Source organism: Cyanistes caeruleus, chromosome 18 (assembly GCF_971803275.1).
Source record: "Cyanistes caeruleus chromosome 18, bCyaCae1.hap1.1, whole genome shotgun sequence".
In the NCBI taxonomy this organism is placed as follows: Eukaryota; Metazoa; Chordata; class Aves; order Passeriformes; family Paridae; genus Cyanistes; species Cyanistes caeruleus.
This window is the reverse complement of record NC_141718.1, coordinates 4506813-4523068: the sequence shown is the minus strand read 5'-3', so window position 1 is coordinate 4523068 and position 16256 is coordinate 4506813. Positions and strand designations below refer to the sequence as shown.

The window sequence follows — 16256 nt, the reverse complement described above, 5'->3', positions numbered from 1 at the left end:
CAAACTGAAGGAAGCTGAAATGTAATTCCATGCAGCAGCACTTTTTAATGTTCTCTTTCCAAAATTAAAATCCTCACAACAGGAAGCAGATTTTTACTTGAAATGAATTCACTCATTGACAGAGAAGTGGAAATTTTTCAAGGCAGAGGTCCAAGGAGAAGACAACACCTACCTTCTTCCTTGGCATCCAAGCCTCTTGCTCACATCCCGCTGCAGGAGCCCTTCCAGAAGGGACTTCAGCTCGGGAGAAAAGGAATCCGGGAGCTCCACATTCTGTGGAGAAAGGAAGCACAAAGAGATATCCCATGATGGAAGTGGTTTGTTCTGCTTTTCTGGTCTCTGGTGGTGTTTGGAAACAGCTCTCTGGAAGAGCAGGGGGTGCAGTTCCAGTTTTAGGGGAAATGGGAGCTCAGGGAACACGGGGATGTCGCTGAGGCCAGGCCTTACCACGGTGAGCGTCATCCGGTCGATCTCGTGCTTATCTTTGGTTTTGTGCTGCCTGAAAGGGCTGTGCCTGTGGAAAGAGGAAAAAGGATGTTAATAAATGTAAAGCCACAGTAAATCAGGGTATTTCAGCTGTGCCAATGCCAGGAAAGAGTGGAGCATCCTATTAGTCCCATCCTTCCCCCTCATCAGTCCTGTCCTGCAGAACAATCTGATCCACAGGAAGGCGAGTAGGAAGTTGGGTAGTTCTTAAAAAGTGATCTGGCCTTAAAGATGTGCTTCAAATGCCTCACCAATTACATCTATCTCCCAAAAACCTCAACAGTTTCCAGCTAACAAGGAAAAACCCCGAGCAGCCATCATCCACAGGGATTTAAACCCAAGGATTTCTATAGGGAAGGTGAGCATGACCCACTGAACTCACCACTCCCCAGCATGGACAGTAAGGAGATAAGAGATCACAGATCCCACAGCATCAGCCACTGGAAAGATATCTGATGGTATCTTGTAAATTATCAGCTTCATCCCTTTCCTGCTTCATAATTCTGGTTTGAATTTGAATTTTCCTCTGAGCTATGGAAGACCGTGGCACATTAGAGATTTATCACACAGTCCCTCATGAAAGAAAGAAGCAGTATTGTAGTAAGAGATATTTTGATTACATTCAGGATATATTCCCTGCTTCTTTTCTTTTAAGTCTTGAGGGGATGATGTTTTTCACAATCAAAATGTTTTTCACTTATCAATTCCATTAATTAGCTATTCTAAAGCATTCTGGCTTACCACATGGCAGCGTGTACCAGCATGTTTCAACTGGAGACCTGCTACTCCCAAGTTACTTTCCTTTTATTCTCAAAAATGTTCTGATTGATGGATGCAATGGATGGACCAGGACTCCAATTTTTCTCTTTTTAGCGTGACAGGTAAATGGTTCCCACACAGCCTCATGTACTTTGACAAGGATGCTCTGAGTAGATCAGGGAAGAAAATGATTCACTGGCGACTGATGGGCAGATTCTGTGCCAGACTGAATTTACCAAATACCAAGAAATGGCACCATGTGCCCAGCCCTTGTTTTGGGATGTGTTTAATTGGCTTCAGAACAGATGAGGAATAAGAGTTCATCGTGAATAATGCTCTGGCTTCTGGCTGAGCACTGATGCCACCCTGAACATCTCTGCCAGGGAGAATCACAGCCCAAAGACTGGCAATTTAAACACCACTTCTTTCTTTATTTGCACCCTTACATAGTCTGCTCTGTGCACAATTAATGTTAAATTGATACAGTTCTAGAGTTCAATTCACAAGTCACACTCTGACCTTCCTTTGTGATGTGTCTGCATGGAGATAAAAGCTTATAATTAATTATGTGTGAGAACACAGGATGACCTAATGATCAATCTTTACAGAGAAGCACTATGAAAAGCCTCAGATTTCTTCTGGTTTGCCATTAACAGTGAGAATGCCATTTTCAACAAGCATTTGCCCATCAGTGCTTGCTGACTGCTCAGATAAACCCCATGGCATTAATCAATTCTAGACATGTAAGTTTAATGAGAAGGTAATTGCTGGCAAAGCTGTAATTATTGTGTACCTTTGGACACAGATAAGGTAAATGGAAGGACCCACACTTTGTACCTGGCCCAAACCCTGCAGGAGGGAAGGCTGAGGAGCACAAAAAGGGACCAGTGCAGCCAAGAACTTCTCCACACCACCGGGTCTCAGCCTAACACAAAGCCCACGATTTAACAGGGCTGCTTAGAGCACTCCAAGGAGCAACATCACAGCACTTGAAACACTACCAGCTGCCAAGAGAGGACTCAACTGCTGCAACAGCAGCTCAAGGAGCAGATGGAGGACCTGCCTTCCTCATGCCCCACACTTATAGCTTTACAGCACACAGGGCTTGCGTTTGGTTGGGTTTGGAAGGAAAAGCCTGGTTTTGTCTGACATGGGTCAGCACTGAGGGATCACTTCAGACAATCTGTCACACAGGATGGCCTGCTATTCCAAGGGACACCCACAGAGGCTCCCGAAGGCAAGGCAGGAGCCCCACTCACCCCCTCAGCAGCTTGAAGAGCATGCAGCCCAGGGAGAACCAGTCGGCGCTGCTGTCGTAGGCTGTGCCCTTCTGCAGCACCTCGGGGGCCATGTACCCGTGGGTTCCTCTGCAGAGCACAAAACATTCATTACATCCAACATTATCATTGGCCAAAAAAAAAAAAATAAATCATTAAAAATCAGTATTCTATCAATAAGACAGCCCAGTTTGGAAAGAATTAATTTTAACCATTTTATTTGGCTTCCAAAGGGGTTTCATGTGGCACTTGGGTGAGCACAGGACACTCCTGAACTCACCCCTGGGCACCACCACGCATTGCTTTTAACCTTGACATGCTCAAAACATATGGACTGTTTTCAAGAAGCTACTGAATTGCAAATGTCTTCAGTGTGACAGGTTGGAGTTTCCTTTTTTGCATAAATTTCGAGACTAAATCAGGGCAATTGAGGACCCAAGAATAAAACATGCCAGGTAAGATGTGAATCCACACACAACTCCAGGAATTCAGATCCTAGTTACATCCTGATGGCAAGAGGCAGAAAGGAACATAATTTGCCTTCAGTTCCATGAAGATCCAGAAAAGAGACACAATAAATCCAGGATTTTAGTCGGTTTGGGAATATTTAATTACCAGGTTGGGACAATTAAAGCAATCTGGTACTTTAACTCAGTCAGGTTCTTCTCTGAGCAGTGAATCATCCTGAAATAATGTGTCATCTCCCAGCCATGCCTACACATCAGCTGCTACAACTGTGCAGGAAAACAGGGAGAGGAGCCCAAAAAACCTCATTAGAGCCTCCAGCTCAGCAAGCCTGGGCCATACAAGTGTCATTCCTCCCCTTCAGGCAAAGTCAAGTTATAAAGACAAATTCAGGATGAATTTAGCACTACCTGTATGTGCAGCAAAGCTACCAGACATAATACTTACACACTGGCATGTGGCTTCTTTTTGGAGAAGTCACAAGCCAGCCCAAGGTCTGATATCCTCACGTGCCCGTGTTCATCCAGCAGGATATTTGCAGGCTGGAAATCAACACAGGGAGGTGAGTGCTTGGTATTCCCCAGCTGACAACTGCAAACTCTCACAGCACAGCAACTCAAACATCAATACTCCCTGGTAATTGGTAATTGCCTTCTTTTATTTAACATCAATGTACCAGGCACTTCCTAGATAAAAATCTACCTTCTCACAGAGCACTACCATCAACTCCACAGGTTATGAAATACTGAATAACGGAAGGGAATAACCAGGCAAGGTTTGAAACACAAAGCAGGTAATAAATGAATAATCCATTCTGGCCTCAAGCTGCTTTGGGTTTCTACACAGCAGGGTCTGTGTGTGGCTCTTACACCTTTTATTCCCAGCCTCTGGGCAAACTTACATCCCCTTGTGCTGTCACTTGGTCCAGGGACTCTTCTCTGGGACCTGTCCTCAATTTCCCAATTGTCAGTGAAACCCCTCAGCATCTCTCCTGCTGTTGTCCCCCATCACACACACAAAGGCCTCTTTCAAAGCTCCCAGAAATACAGTATATCCTCTAGATTATTCCCATCAGGGAGAGAAGTAACATTTCACAGGATTTACTGTGACCCCCAGGAAGCCTCTCCCAGGCTGGTTAAACTGGATAATGGCACAGATTAGAACGACTTTGAAAACTTATTACAGAAATCAGGCAGATAAAGAAATAATCCAGCCAAGGAAAGGTTTCAGGAAAGGTAATCCATGGAAGTTATCCAAGGCAGGCACCCAACAGCCATTACCTTCAGGTCTCTGTACACCACGAAGCGATTGTGCATGTGCTCTAACCCCAGGATGATTTCAGTAGCATAAAACCTCATCTCTTTTTCAGAAAACACTCCATGCTGGGAGAGGTGGTAGTGCAAATCTCCTCCTGAAATGGGAATTGAGATGTAATTAAGTGAACAGTAAAATCTTATCCTGCAGGCACCCAGGGTGACACTGTGGGGGAACAGCACAGCTTTTGTAGGTTCTTATCACCTGTGGAGCACACAGCCCCACCCTCTGCAAATCTGTGTGGTGACAAAATAGCTGAGAAAGTTCATGCAGAGATCTGATCAGTCTGAAACTCCATTTTAAAATGCATTTATTTCATACACATTTGCATTCAGTGACTAATCCAGAAGAGGATTTCCACACAAGCAAAGGCTGTACCACACATTGGTTTGTGGAGAGCTCAATAAATCAGCTCATAGAGAAGCCCAGGCTTGAGGGACCAACCACCTCAGCAATCCTGCCAAAATTTCTGTAATATCATCATCATCATCTGAACAAGTCTTGCTTACCATTCATGAGGTCCAGAATGAAGCAGAGCTTGTCAGGGGTGTGGAAGGCATAGGTCATACAGACTATAAAAGGACAGTCCTGCAAGGGAAGAGTAAAGAGGCTCACCTCAGGCAAAAAGCAAAGTGTGACTTAGGAAAGCTAAAAATACATCTGCTCTTTTCCCTGTGCTATTTGCCAGTATTCCCAAGTTCTCTCCTCACTCCTGAAATGCAGCTACCCTGGTAACCCCTGTCCCCCCGTGAGGGCCCTGCCCAGGTGACAGTGAAGGTGTTTGGCCCCCCAGCAGCATTTCCAACAGAGGGATGCAAACACACCAGGCAGGAAGTTGGGATTCTGGAGCGTTACAATGTCCAGGATGCAGCTACAGCAACATCCAGATCATGCAAAACCCACAACACAAGGGTGGTGGGAGCAAGTTTAGGAGGTCAGAGCAGAGCAGCCAGGGCAGGGATGGGTTACACCCCACCTCCTGATGCACCTGAACCTCAATTCACTCCATATTTAAGCAGCCATAAAAAATTCCACCGGAAAAACGCATCTTTGTTCCCAAGGTCTGCTCAGGTGCTGGCACCTCCATGACACACGTTCAAAACCCCAAGGCAGCAGCTGGCAGATCTTCCTCTGCACTGGGCTGTGCTGGATGCAAGGGCTAATTCGTAATTATGGAATTGCTGAGGTTGGAGAAGCCCTCTGAGATGATGGAGTCCATCCCCCAGCACTGCCAATGCCACCACTAACCCGTGTCCCCAAGTGCCACATCCACACTGCTGTTAAATCCCTCCTGGGATGTGACTCCGGCACTGGGCAGCTGTGCCAGGCCTGGATAATCCTTTCCATGAAGAACGGACCTGTTTTGGTCCTGCTGGCCACACTACTGCTGATACAAGCCAGGAGGCTCCTGGCTAGAGACCAGGGGGTGGCTGTCACCTCATCAACTTCTTCTCCAAAGCCCTACGGGATGGAACCATGGACTGCTTTGGGTTGGGAGGGACCTCAAAGCTCATCTCATTCCAACCTCCTGCCATGGGCAGGGACACTTTGATGGGAGGCTGTGGTACAAAAGCAGGGCTGTTTGGTGAGTCTGCAGAGATCCATTTGGGAATGGCTGGGCTCCAGGCCAGGCTGGGCTGCCCCATTCCACATCTGATCCCAAAGTACCGAGGCCGGCAGGGAGACGATCCCAGAGGAGCCCAGGACACCCCGCAGGAAGCAGAGCGTGGCCTCAGGTGACTCCAACAATGAGGAAAACTCCTGGTGCTGCAGGATGGACAAGGGAAAGCTCTGGGAATCTCTGACAGGAACTCACTCCCTTCCCAATTTAGAAACAGCAAAACACGGCGGCCTTGGGCAGCGCGGGCCGGCTCCGGAGAGAGGAAAGGGAGGGACAGGGACACTTCAGAGCCCCTTCATCCTTCCACGAGGTGGAAATATAAAGGTTTCTAGACCTGACTGTAACCCCAGGGATCCCCACAGCGCCACATCCTTCCCTTCTCCAACCCCACTGCACTTCATGTTTTGCTCCCCCTAAACGCTCCCTGCAGAGGGAAGGGATGGGTGTGAAACACCTGCACAACATCCAGGAAAAAAAGCCAAATTCCTAAATGGCCCTAAAAATAAGGAGCCTGATGTGGTGTCTTAACACAAGATACAACCTCTGGTTATGAACTCTGTGTTGGGGACTATTGTAGCTGCCACTTAACTTCACAACAGCAGCTTTAGCAGAATTATTAACTTAATTTCCTGCATCGACTGGGTAATTCAGAAGTGTGCCCAAGCAGGGCTCCTAAATTTTCAGAGCAATCTAATTACCCAGAAGGATTTAGTGGCAGAATTTTTAAACACCACATATAGACAAATAAAGAGGTTTTTCTACATCAGAGCATAGCTTGCTTATATTTTTATGGATTTTAAAAATAAAAGTTATCTGGAAGTGTAAATGTGATGCATAACTCATTTTTGTGTGAGCATTCCTAATTTCATCGCTGCCTTTCATCCCTGCTTAACAGAGAGAAAAACTCTACTGCAGTTCTGTATTTTTCTGACACAAAAACCACAGCAAAAGAGTATTTTACAGCATAAAAATAATAAAAAAAAAAGAAACCACCATACAATTATTTTTTTAAAGGACACATAAAGCAATAAAACCTATTTCCCCAGGAGAGCAATTCTTCATTGCAGTCAAGTTTCTGCTCTAATGAAAATAAGCAACATTACGACATTAATGTGTGAATTAAGACCAGTTTGGAAAGAGTTCCTTACATCCAAACAATCCTGGATTGAGTCCAGAGAACTGCTGAAGTCAAATTTGTGGCAATAAATCATGTGGAAGGAAAAAAAAAGAAGTATTAGAGCAACCATAAAAAAAAATAAAATAGGAATGTGATATTTTAAAGACATTAGCACATTAAAAAGTGCTCTAGGAGGAAACATTTGGTTTTGGCTGTTCACTGAAAGCCAAGCACTCGGCTTTGGGACACAAAGTGACAGCAAAATGGGGACAAAGGTGCTCAGAGCAGCTGTGTCCCATTTTAACTGGAGGGCAGCTCTGTCCTGACATGCCACTCAAAGATGTGTCAGTCACTGACTGAAACACATTAAAACCAAGTACCTGTTCTGCCCCAAAAAACAGATTATTGATCTCAGAGGGTTATTGCTCATGATGGGTGGGAATCCCTGGAAAACAGGGCCCTCCAAGTGAGGATGTTCTGGTATTCTATTTATCATCCCTTGGAGGAAATCTTGAATCCAGCCATCAGTAAAATTATCTCAAGATCTGGGTAAGGAAGCTGAACTGCTGGGTTTTTTTAGAAAGAAAAAAGTGGGAGCCACAACAGAGAGGAGCCACAGCCCTGCAAGGCCCCTGGAATTGCAACAGACAGATGGAATGATCCCCTCCTACCCTCAGGAAAGGATTCCTGGAATAACCACTCCCTTCCACAAGCACCTTGGGACCAGCTGGTTTCATGAGGTCCATCACTGCTTTGGTGATTTCCATGCTGCAGTTTTTGAACAGAAATCAGGCCAAATACAGGCTACTACATAAATTGAATATATTTTTCTTTTAACTGAAAGTAAAATCTTTTCCCTACTCTGTGACCTTCCAAGGATTTCACAATGCCTTTCCAGCCTGAAGGTCTCTGTGGGAGGGGAAGATGGGGGCCTGTGTCTTGCAGAAGAGGAAACCCAAAGCTCAGTGACAGTTTGTCCCCGTTACACCACAGTGACACAGCAAAGGCACCAAGGGAGACTGAGCCCTGCAGAGCCCAGCCTGGTGCCACCAGGCCCATCCAAGAGGCTCCAGATGCTCTGCAGAGGTGCCTGCTGTATTCCTGAACCCACTGGAAATGGGGCCATGGAAAGCTGCTCTCAGCACGCAGCCACGACCGACTCCAGCGTGGAGTCCCTGGTCCAGGAGTGCTGAGGAATTCCAGAGCTTGAGGTGGATGAACAGAACTGATTACACAGCCAGCTGTGTCATCTGCACAGCTGTTCTTCTGCATTTTGCAGAGACATCTGGATTCCCAATTAAATGACTAACTGTACTGTGATGGACATCCCAGTCCATTCTGCCCCGAGCAGCATAGAACTGTCCCCGGGCACACCATGTGCCACTGCAGCCTCCCAGCTTCTATTCAGGGATTGAAGGAATTCTCTTATTCCACCACCTTCAAAACCTGTCTCATTCTGCATATTCCAAGTGCTCCAGCCTCTCCTGCCCAGGTGTACCTGACCTGAATGAGCAGCACTTTGTACAAAACCTCTCTTCAAAGTCCTTCAGATTTCTGAGAATCTAAAAGAAATGTCACTCTAATGAGCTGATAATCCTTAACAAAAGAAACAAATGGTTCCTCCTGCTGCTCCCCCTGCTCAAAGCCTCACTGTGTGCTGGCCTCTGAGAAAACTGCCTCCACCAGCAGCTCCTGATCTATTTTCTCTTTGAATCTCTAGACATGCAAATTCACGTTCAGTGCTGGAGCCACAGAAACACAAAGTTAATGGGACAATTATTAGTCATTTGCCTCAATTTCTGGTCTAGTCTCCTACTCCCCACTGGTTTTCATGAATCCTGAGACATGGACAAACCACGACCTATCTCTGGTGAGAACAGGTAACTTGTTCTCAAAGTCTGAAGGGATAAATCACACATCCCAGAATGGTTGGGGTTGGAAGGGACCTTAAAATTCATCCAGTTCTACCCCTGCAAGGTAGGGACAATTTCCACTATCCCAGGTTGCTCCAAGCCCTTCCAACCTGGCCCTTGGGCACTTCCAGGGATGGAGCAGCCACAGCTTCTCCGGGCCAGGGCCTCATACCCTCACTGGGAAGAATTCCTTCTTAATATCCCTCCAGCAGTGGGAAACCATTCTCCCCTGTCCAAGTCCCTCTCCAGCTCTCCTGGAGCCCCTTTAGGTGCTGGAAGGAGCTCTAAGCTCTCCCTGGAGCCTTGGCTCCACTCATGGTGGCCATGGCAATGCAGAGATAATGCCTGGACTCGAGGACCTTCAAGATCTGTCCCACAGAAAAGATCCTCTCATCTCTGGGGACAGAGCCCTGGTGCCTCAGAACAAAGCCCACTGTTTGCTCCCTGCTGGGAATCCTGCTCCTTGCACAAGCCTGGAACAAAACCAGCCAGGATCCCCGCTCATCCCTCCCGTGTCTGCTGGGAACGGGGGATGTGTTCCCACACTGAGTGTTTAATTCATGCACCGCAAGGTGAGGGAAGTGAACCTTCCTGCCAGCATCACCCGTAGCCATGGCAACCACAGTGTCACTGCAATGAGGGCAGAGCCACCTCCAATCCTGCCTGGAATTTCTCGGAGCCCAACACACCTCAGCCACCACCCAGCGGCCCCAGGGCTGGGGAGCCAACACCAGGCAGGTCCTGGCTTTTTACACACACCAGTGATGGTTTCCACTTTAGATTCTAATTAATCCAATTTTAATCCAGCTCATAAATAGAATAGATGGGCAGACTGGCCTGGTACAACTTGGCTCAGCTACAGGACATAGAAAACAAAAAGGGAAAAATTGGATATCGGAGCAACAGGAAAGGGAAGATGAACTGGAGTCTTGTCTGCACTAGCACTTTAGATTCCACAAAGTACTATCTAACTATAGTTAAAAATATATATAGAAAAAGAAAAAAAGAATCTTTTTTACAAGACAGAATCATGTTTTGGAAAAGTTTCAAACAAAAATACTTAAAAAAGGATATTTAAAAAGTCAGGAGGGTGGGAGGATGAATTACCTCAGAAATGGGCACCCCCTCAAGCCTCTGCAGCAAGGATGCTCATTCTGTAGGACCCAAACTGATCAAGCAAGTTTGGTTTTCCCTTCTCATTTCACACACATTGCAAGAATCAGGGGGAGGGCTCCAGTGGGGGTTAATTTTTGCATCTCACTCAACAGAATTGATGGAATATGCATTATATGTAACAGCTTTTACATTATATGGAAGAAAGAAAGAAAAACACAGTGATACTTACTCCTGTACTGACAAGAGACAGCATAATTCTTTCATTTAAGGCTAATGTTTCTCCTTGCTTCATTTTGATTCTCTTCTTATCTAAACATTTCATTGCATACCTGAAAAAAAAAACCAAAACAACCACTCAGAAAAAGCACCAAAAATCTCCTCTATCAGAACTATTCACTGGCAGTCAGGCCATGCACATTTACAGAATCCTGCAAGCAAGCTCCTGAAACTCTGAAACCCAGGACTAAAAACATCATTTCAGGCTAAATACAAAACTTCCAAAAATCTCCCAGAATTAACATATTTCTAGCAGAAGCCTCCTGACAGAGAAATGTGCTTTAACAAATAATTCCATGTCCAAACCATCACAGTGAGATAGGAATTACACAACATATATTCATTTTCTCATACCTACAAGCAAGGATCTGCCATAGGAATTAAATAACAGAAACTCTGTTATGGTTCAATTTAATTCCAACAGTTTCAGCTCCACCAGGAAAGCAATATCTTGAACACACACTGAGTCTTATATATATATATATATATTTTTATTATTTTTTTCCTTAATTTTCTTTCTACTCAGAGAAAGGTCAGATACACACAAGAAAGCTTTTTTAGTCTTCTACCATCTGTGCTACACAAATTAATAAAATTTTGCTCACAAAGGATGTTACCCTAACAACCACCAACCACAGGAGGATATGATACAGGCTGGGTATTTTTCCAAGACGTTGTGGGGTGTTCATTAATAGACATCAGTGAGAAGGACACGTGTGTTCCTCCACAGAAGACTCCTAGACATGGGAACCCATGGATTTTTAGGAAAACACCAAATTACAGCAGTGCTTCAATGCCCATCCCCATCCAGCCCTGGGACCTCACCTTGGCTGCAGCTCCCTGAAACAGCCACGTCATTCCTGACATCAGTGTGTTGGGAGCGGGGGAGTGAGGGTGAATTTTAAGTTTCCAGGCTGGGAATATATTCATGTGTTCTTGCTGAGGAGTCTGTGAAGGGTGAGTAAAAATGAGCCCTAACCCTGCCCTGATTGGAGAGTGTCACTGGGGATGTTCAAGGCTGATGGAAATCACAGAATCACTGAATACTTTGGGTGGGAAGAGACCTTAAATTCATAGGCAAGGACACCTTCCACTATCCCAGGTTGCTCCAAGCCCTGTCCAACCCAGCCTTGGACACTTCCAGAGATGGGGCAGCCACAGTTTCTCTTGGAACCCGTCCCAAATCAAGTCTGTGGCTGTCCTGCTGTCCCTGGAATGCTGCTTCTGGCCCCTCTAGAGGTGCTGGCAGGGGTGGTTGGCAGAAGCCTCAGGTGTGTGGGTGCTCAGTGAACGCTGCTGGTGTTACCTGGGAGGGAGGGGAAGCTTCCCACGCTGCTGGCAGGCTCCAATGCAGCAGAGGCAGCCATCTAGAGGGGATGGGATCTGGGTCAGGGATGGGCACACAGGGTTTGGATCAAGAAGAACTAAACCAAATCTCTACCCAGAAGCTGAGCCTCATCTTAATTTTTGCTTCAAATTTGAAAAAGAAGGTCGGTTTTCCCGCATTTCGCTTCCCTTTGCTCTATTTATATCTGATAAAACCTGTCCTTCGCTTCACTTTTCCTGTCCTTCTCACTTCCCAAGGGTTTATCCACCTCCTGGCAGAGCCCTGCTCAGACATGGAGATGGCTGGGACTCTGAGAACTGCCTGCTGAGCGTGCCTCAAGCTAAATAAAATGTTTATTTTTGTACATGGACAAATGAATGAATTGTACATGGACAAAAAGTACCAAAGCAAGAATAAAGCCAGCGTTGTTAGTAAGAGTATTAATATAAATACTTGAAGTCACTGCAGAAATACTGAATATAATAATAGCAACATTAAGATGTCTTCCACTTGTTAAGAGTCAGAAGTTTATTATTAACAAGGATGTCAGGCACACACAAGAGCCAGCTGGAACCAGACACAGGGCACCTCACACATGCCCTGCTCACTTGGAAGGAAAATGTTTAAGGATGGGCTGTGGACTAAAATTGTCAGGAGAAAAGCAAGATGGAAGGGTGGGGTGTAAATAAAGAAATGGACTGACATTGAGAACAACTGGTTAAATCCATGCCCAGATGTTCAGATCAGAACACAATGGGACAATGATGCCTAGGAATGGAAATCTGATGATCAGGGGAGGTGTGTGAGTGGTAAGACCACAAAAAGAATAAAAAACCACCCAGGGCAGACCCTGGTGCTCCCACAGAGAGCTCTGGGAAGCACAAGTGCAGCAGTGGCATATCCCTTTCCAGATGGGATCACTGCTTTCACCACACATGGCACTGATGCCTGGAACCAGGAACAGCACACGGGGAATGGGCTCTGACCCAAGGAACTGTTGGAGCACACACCTGATTTTAACACATGGGCATTTTCCACTGGTTTTGACAGGATATTTCCATGTGCCCAGGAGCTGTGTGAGACTGAGCCCCTGCATGGCATGGAACAGGATCCAAGAGCAAACTGCAGTGAGCCAGGAATCAGAACCTCTGGGGATGAAACTTCATTACAAAGAACTTTACAGCAACGTGATGCTGCTTTCCAGTGATTTCCTAAGAAAGGATTGGAAGGATTTCCTCAATAGTCCAGAGTTTACAATCACCTCTGCCATAAAGTGTGTGATACTCACATTTTTCCAGTGTCTGCTTTTCTGCAGCCGTACACTTCACCAAATCCCCCTCTTCCTATTATTCTATGTACACTAAAATCATTCATAGTCAGCTGCAAATGGAAACAGAAACAACAAAACAAGACCTTCATTTTTCCAGCATTAAAAAAAAAACTTACTGTGAAAACATCTAAATGATCCATGAATGTGTTGAGATCCTCAACTGTAATTCAACAGCATTTATTGTGTTGGAAAAGGAGCCCCTTATTGTTGATATTTCCATGTACTTGGAAGCACTACAGCACAAAGTAGCAATAAGGGGAATGAGGCTGTTGCTCCCAAAAACTGCCAGTCTCATTCAGGGCTATTTCTGCAGCCCAAGCTGTCACAGAGAAGTGCAGAGGGACAAAAGCAGAGGCCAAGGGAAGGGGCTCAGAGGGTGCTGGGGTCACGGCAGGACCGGAGTGGGAAAGGGACGTGGACAGGGATTGGGGCTGATAAAGAGCAGCAATTCTGGCAGTTCAGCTCTTTCAGCCATTAAAAAATCACAATTCTATTAACTGAGGAAGGCAGAGGGGACGTCCAGACAGGAATCATCAGGGCTGTGCCTAAGAATAGCAGAGCAGTGACATCCACCACCCTCCTTAATGAGGCCTTTGCAGAGCAGGATTCAAAACTGAACATTCTCTTTCCTGTATCAGCCTCTGACAAGATAAATATACTTGTAAGTACTTACATGAATATTTAGCTCTACATTTTTCCATTGACAAAATCTAGTAAACTTGTCACTGCAAAAGAAAAAAAAAAAAAGTTTAAAAGTTGTCTGAGACTATTGTGTAGAGTATTACAGGAAATGTCAAGACTCTGATATTTAAAATCTAGTCTGAGCTAGGGCGTGGGGTGGTATTTAATAAATGACAGCCTTCCTTTCACCAACTGTAATCTTACCCCCACCAAGAAAAACAATTCCTAGGCAGAGCACACTCCATGTTCTACATCCTTGGGAGAGAAAGGGAGCAGATAACCTTATCCCTGGCAGTGCTCAGTGTGTCCCCACATCTCTCTTGCATGGTTTTCAACCGTTCAAAGATGGTTTTCAATTTTTAAACAACTACGTTTGGAGCTAACAAACATTTAAATTACATCAAGAGAAAGATAATTATAAGAAAACACAGGCAGCTCGATTTATGTTAATGAACCTCCATATACTCCAAGGAACATTTTAAACTCATTTTATCTTAAAATAGGGAAGACATCAGCAATACCACAGGCTTTGGGAAAAAAAAAAAAAAAAAGAATAAAACAGTTGCTTATTCCTACATGAATAATTAAGTATTTATTTTCAAAGTAAGAAATAACAGTTTTACGGAGGCATTTTTATAATTATCACAGAATGGCACCAAACCAGTTTAGAAAATGGATTTGGGTGTTCCTGGGTGGCAGCTGAGCTTTCCAGAGCCAGACACAGGAGCAGGAAAGGGCTGCTCTGCAGAGCCAGACATGTGCCTGCAATTCTTTATTACACCTTCATTTCGAGGGGCTCAGCCCCAAACCATCAGGGCTGGGTCTCCCAGTCCCACACCAGAGATGGGCACTCACAGAACACCCCCAAAACCCCAGTTCTGCCTTTTCACAGCCCAAACTCCAACCTCTCCCTGCTGAGACTGAGAAATCCCTCAGCTTTCCAGCTGTTCCACTCACACATCCCGACACTGATCAGGATATCCCACAAAGCTGGGTATTTACAGAGCTTGCTGAGAAACTCCATTTGATTAATCATGCATTAATACACATTTTTAGCCTTATTTACAGCAGTACTGAAAGGACCTGCCTTCCCACTACACTAGGCAGATAATTCAGGTAATATTCCCTGTTCATACCTTTCCATAAATTTTTGAAATATTTTTCCTCGGAGACTATCACAAATTTCTTCTATATATGGCTAAAAAAGGGTGAGGAAACACAATTAGTATTTAAGCAGACAATAAATGGCTTTTTTCAGTCCCATCCATTATATAGCTGGCCCCACACAGCTCCTGGGTTGTCCTCAAGAACCCTCAACAAAGGATTTTAGCTTTATTTGGCTTTTGGAATGTGAGCAGGTGCCCTGAAGTCAAACACAAAATATTTTTGTGAGCTAGAAATCCTTAAGGGGTGTGGGGGCAAAAAATTCTTCTTTCAAATGTATTTAAACAGTAAATTGTCACCCCTGTGGAACCCAAACTTCCCAGAGCTGCTCTCTCATCTTTGTGGTGCTTCTCTCCTCTCTGCCCTTGCTGAGAGATCAGCACCTTGAAACCACCGGTGACTTTTTCCAGGGAAATCCCTTCCCTGGGTGTGTGATGGCCCAACCTTCCCCCAGTTAGTGCTGAGACATCACCCAGCACTGCAATCACCACTTCCCAGCTCATGGCAACAGCCAGAACAGCTCAGGAGCACAAGAGACACCAGGCAGGGGCAACCTCCACATTTTTTCAGCATATAAAAATACATCAGATTTAGATAAAAGACATTTAAGCTTACAAACACCCCCACGATGGGTAAGACAATTTCTCCACTGTTGCAGCTCAGTTCACCCTGACAGGATGAGCATCTTCCTGATGGAAAGTGATTTACTCTAAATCATTTAATGGCTTAAAATTACACAACTATAAAAACTCTTCTGTTCACACACCAAGGTATAGTTTGCTTTTCTAAATGTGCTTGAAAATATTATAGATAAGAAGAGTAAATTGTAATTTTGACTTGGAAAAGCATTTCAGTCCCACTTACAGCACAGAATATGTAGCAGTCCCATTTATTCTGTCTCTTTAAACAATATCTAGAAAGTCACTTTCTGTCACAGAAGCTGAATGTTCAGACTGTGAAAGCTCACCTGGAAAAGGCTGGCTGGCACTTGTTTCTTGGCTAAATGTGTTTGTACATGATCTACAGCTTGCTTTGAGAAAGGCTTTTGGAAAAGAAAAAGGAAGATTTCAAACAGTTGGAACTGTCAGGAGTTTCATTTCAGGTCACAGCACTGTTTTTCTTTTCCCCAAATAAAAACACCGACCCCAAGGAGAATCAAAAGGGGCTCCCACAGGTATTGTGTGAAATGTGCAGAATGATCCAGGTAACAGGATTATTCCGATGCAGAAAGGCAGGAGAGGGGAGGATGAGGAGGAGGAAGGTAAAAATCAAAGAGGGTGATGATCCTCCTTTAACAAATCCATGAAAAATCCCATTTACAGGCACAGCTCCAGAGCCAGAAGCAGACATGGACATTTTACTAATAAAATAATGCATTTTGGGGAAAAAAAACACAAAACAACAAACTAG

The 16256-nt window shown here is 45.0% G+C and overlaps 1 protein-coding gene across 1 annotated transcript in view; it reads right to left on the bottom strand.

Moving 5' to 3' along the window:
• GRK3 (G protein-coupled receptor kinase 3) overlaps positions 1–16256 on the bottom strand; it is a 60096-nt gene that overhangs the window by 12756 nt on the left and 31084 nt on the right. Inside the window, exons 5-15 of the mRNA XM_086855460.1 lie at positions 15814–15888; positions 14819–14880; positions 13675–13726; positions 12960–13051; positions 10298–10397; positions 4811–4889; positions 4268–4398; positions 3435–3529; positions 2505–2612; positions 448–514; positions 173–273 (exon numbers count right to left, since the gene is read on the bottom strand). Of these exons, the coding sequence (XP_086711586.1) occupies positions 173–273; positions 448–514; positions 2505–2612; positions 3435–3529; positions 4268–4398; positions 4811–4889; positions 10298–10397; positions 12960–13051; positions 13675–13726; positions 14819–14880; positions 15814–15888 (962 nt within the window). The remainder of the gene's footprint in view (positions 1–172; positions 274–447; positions 515–2504; positions 2613–3434; positions 3530–4267; positions 4399–4810; positions 4890–10297; positions 10398–12959; positions 13052–13674; positions 13727–14818; positions 14881–15813; positions 15889–16256) is intronic.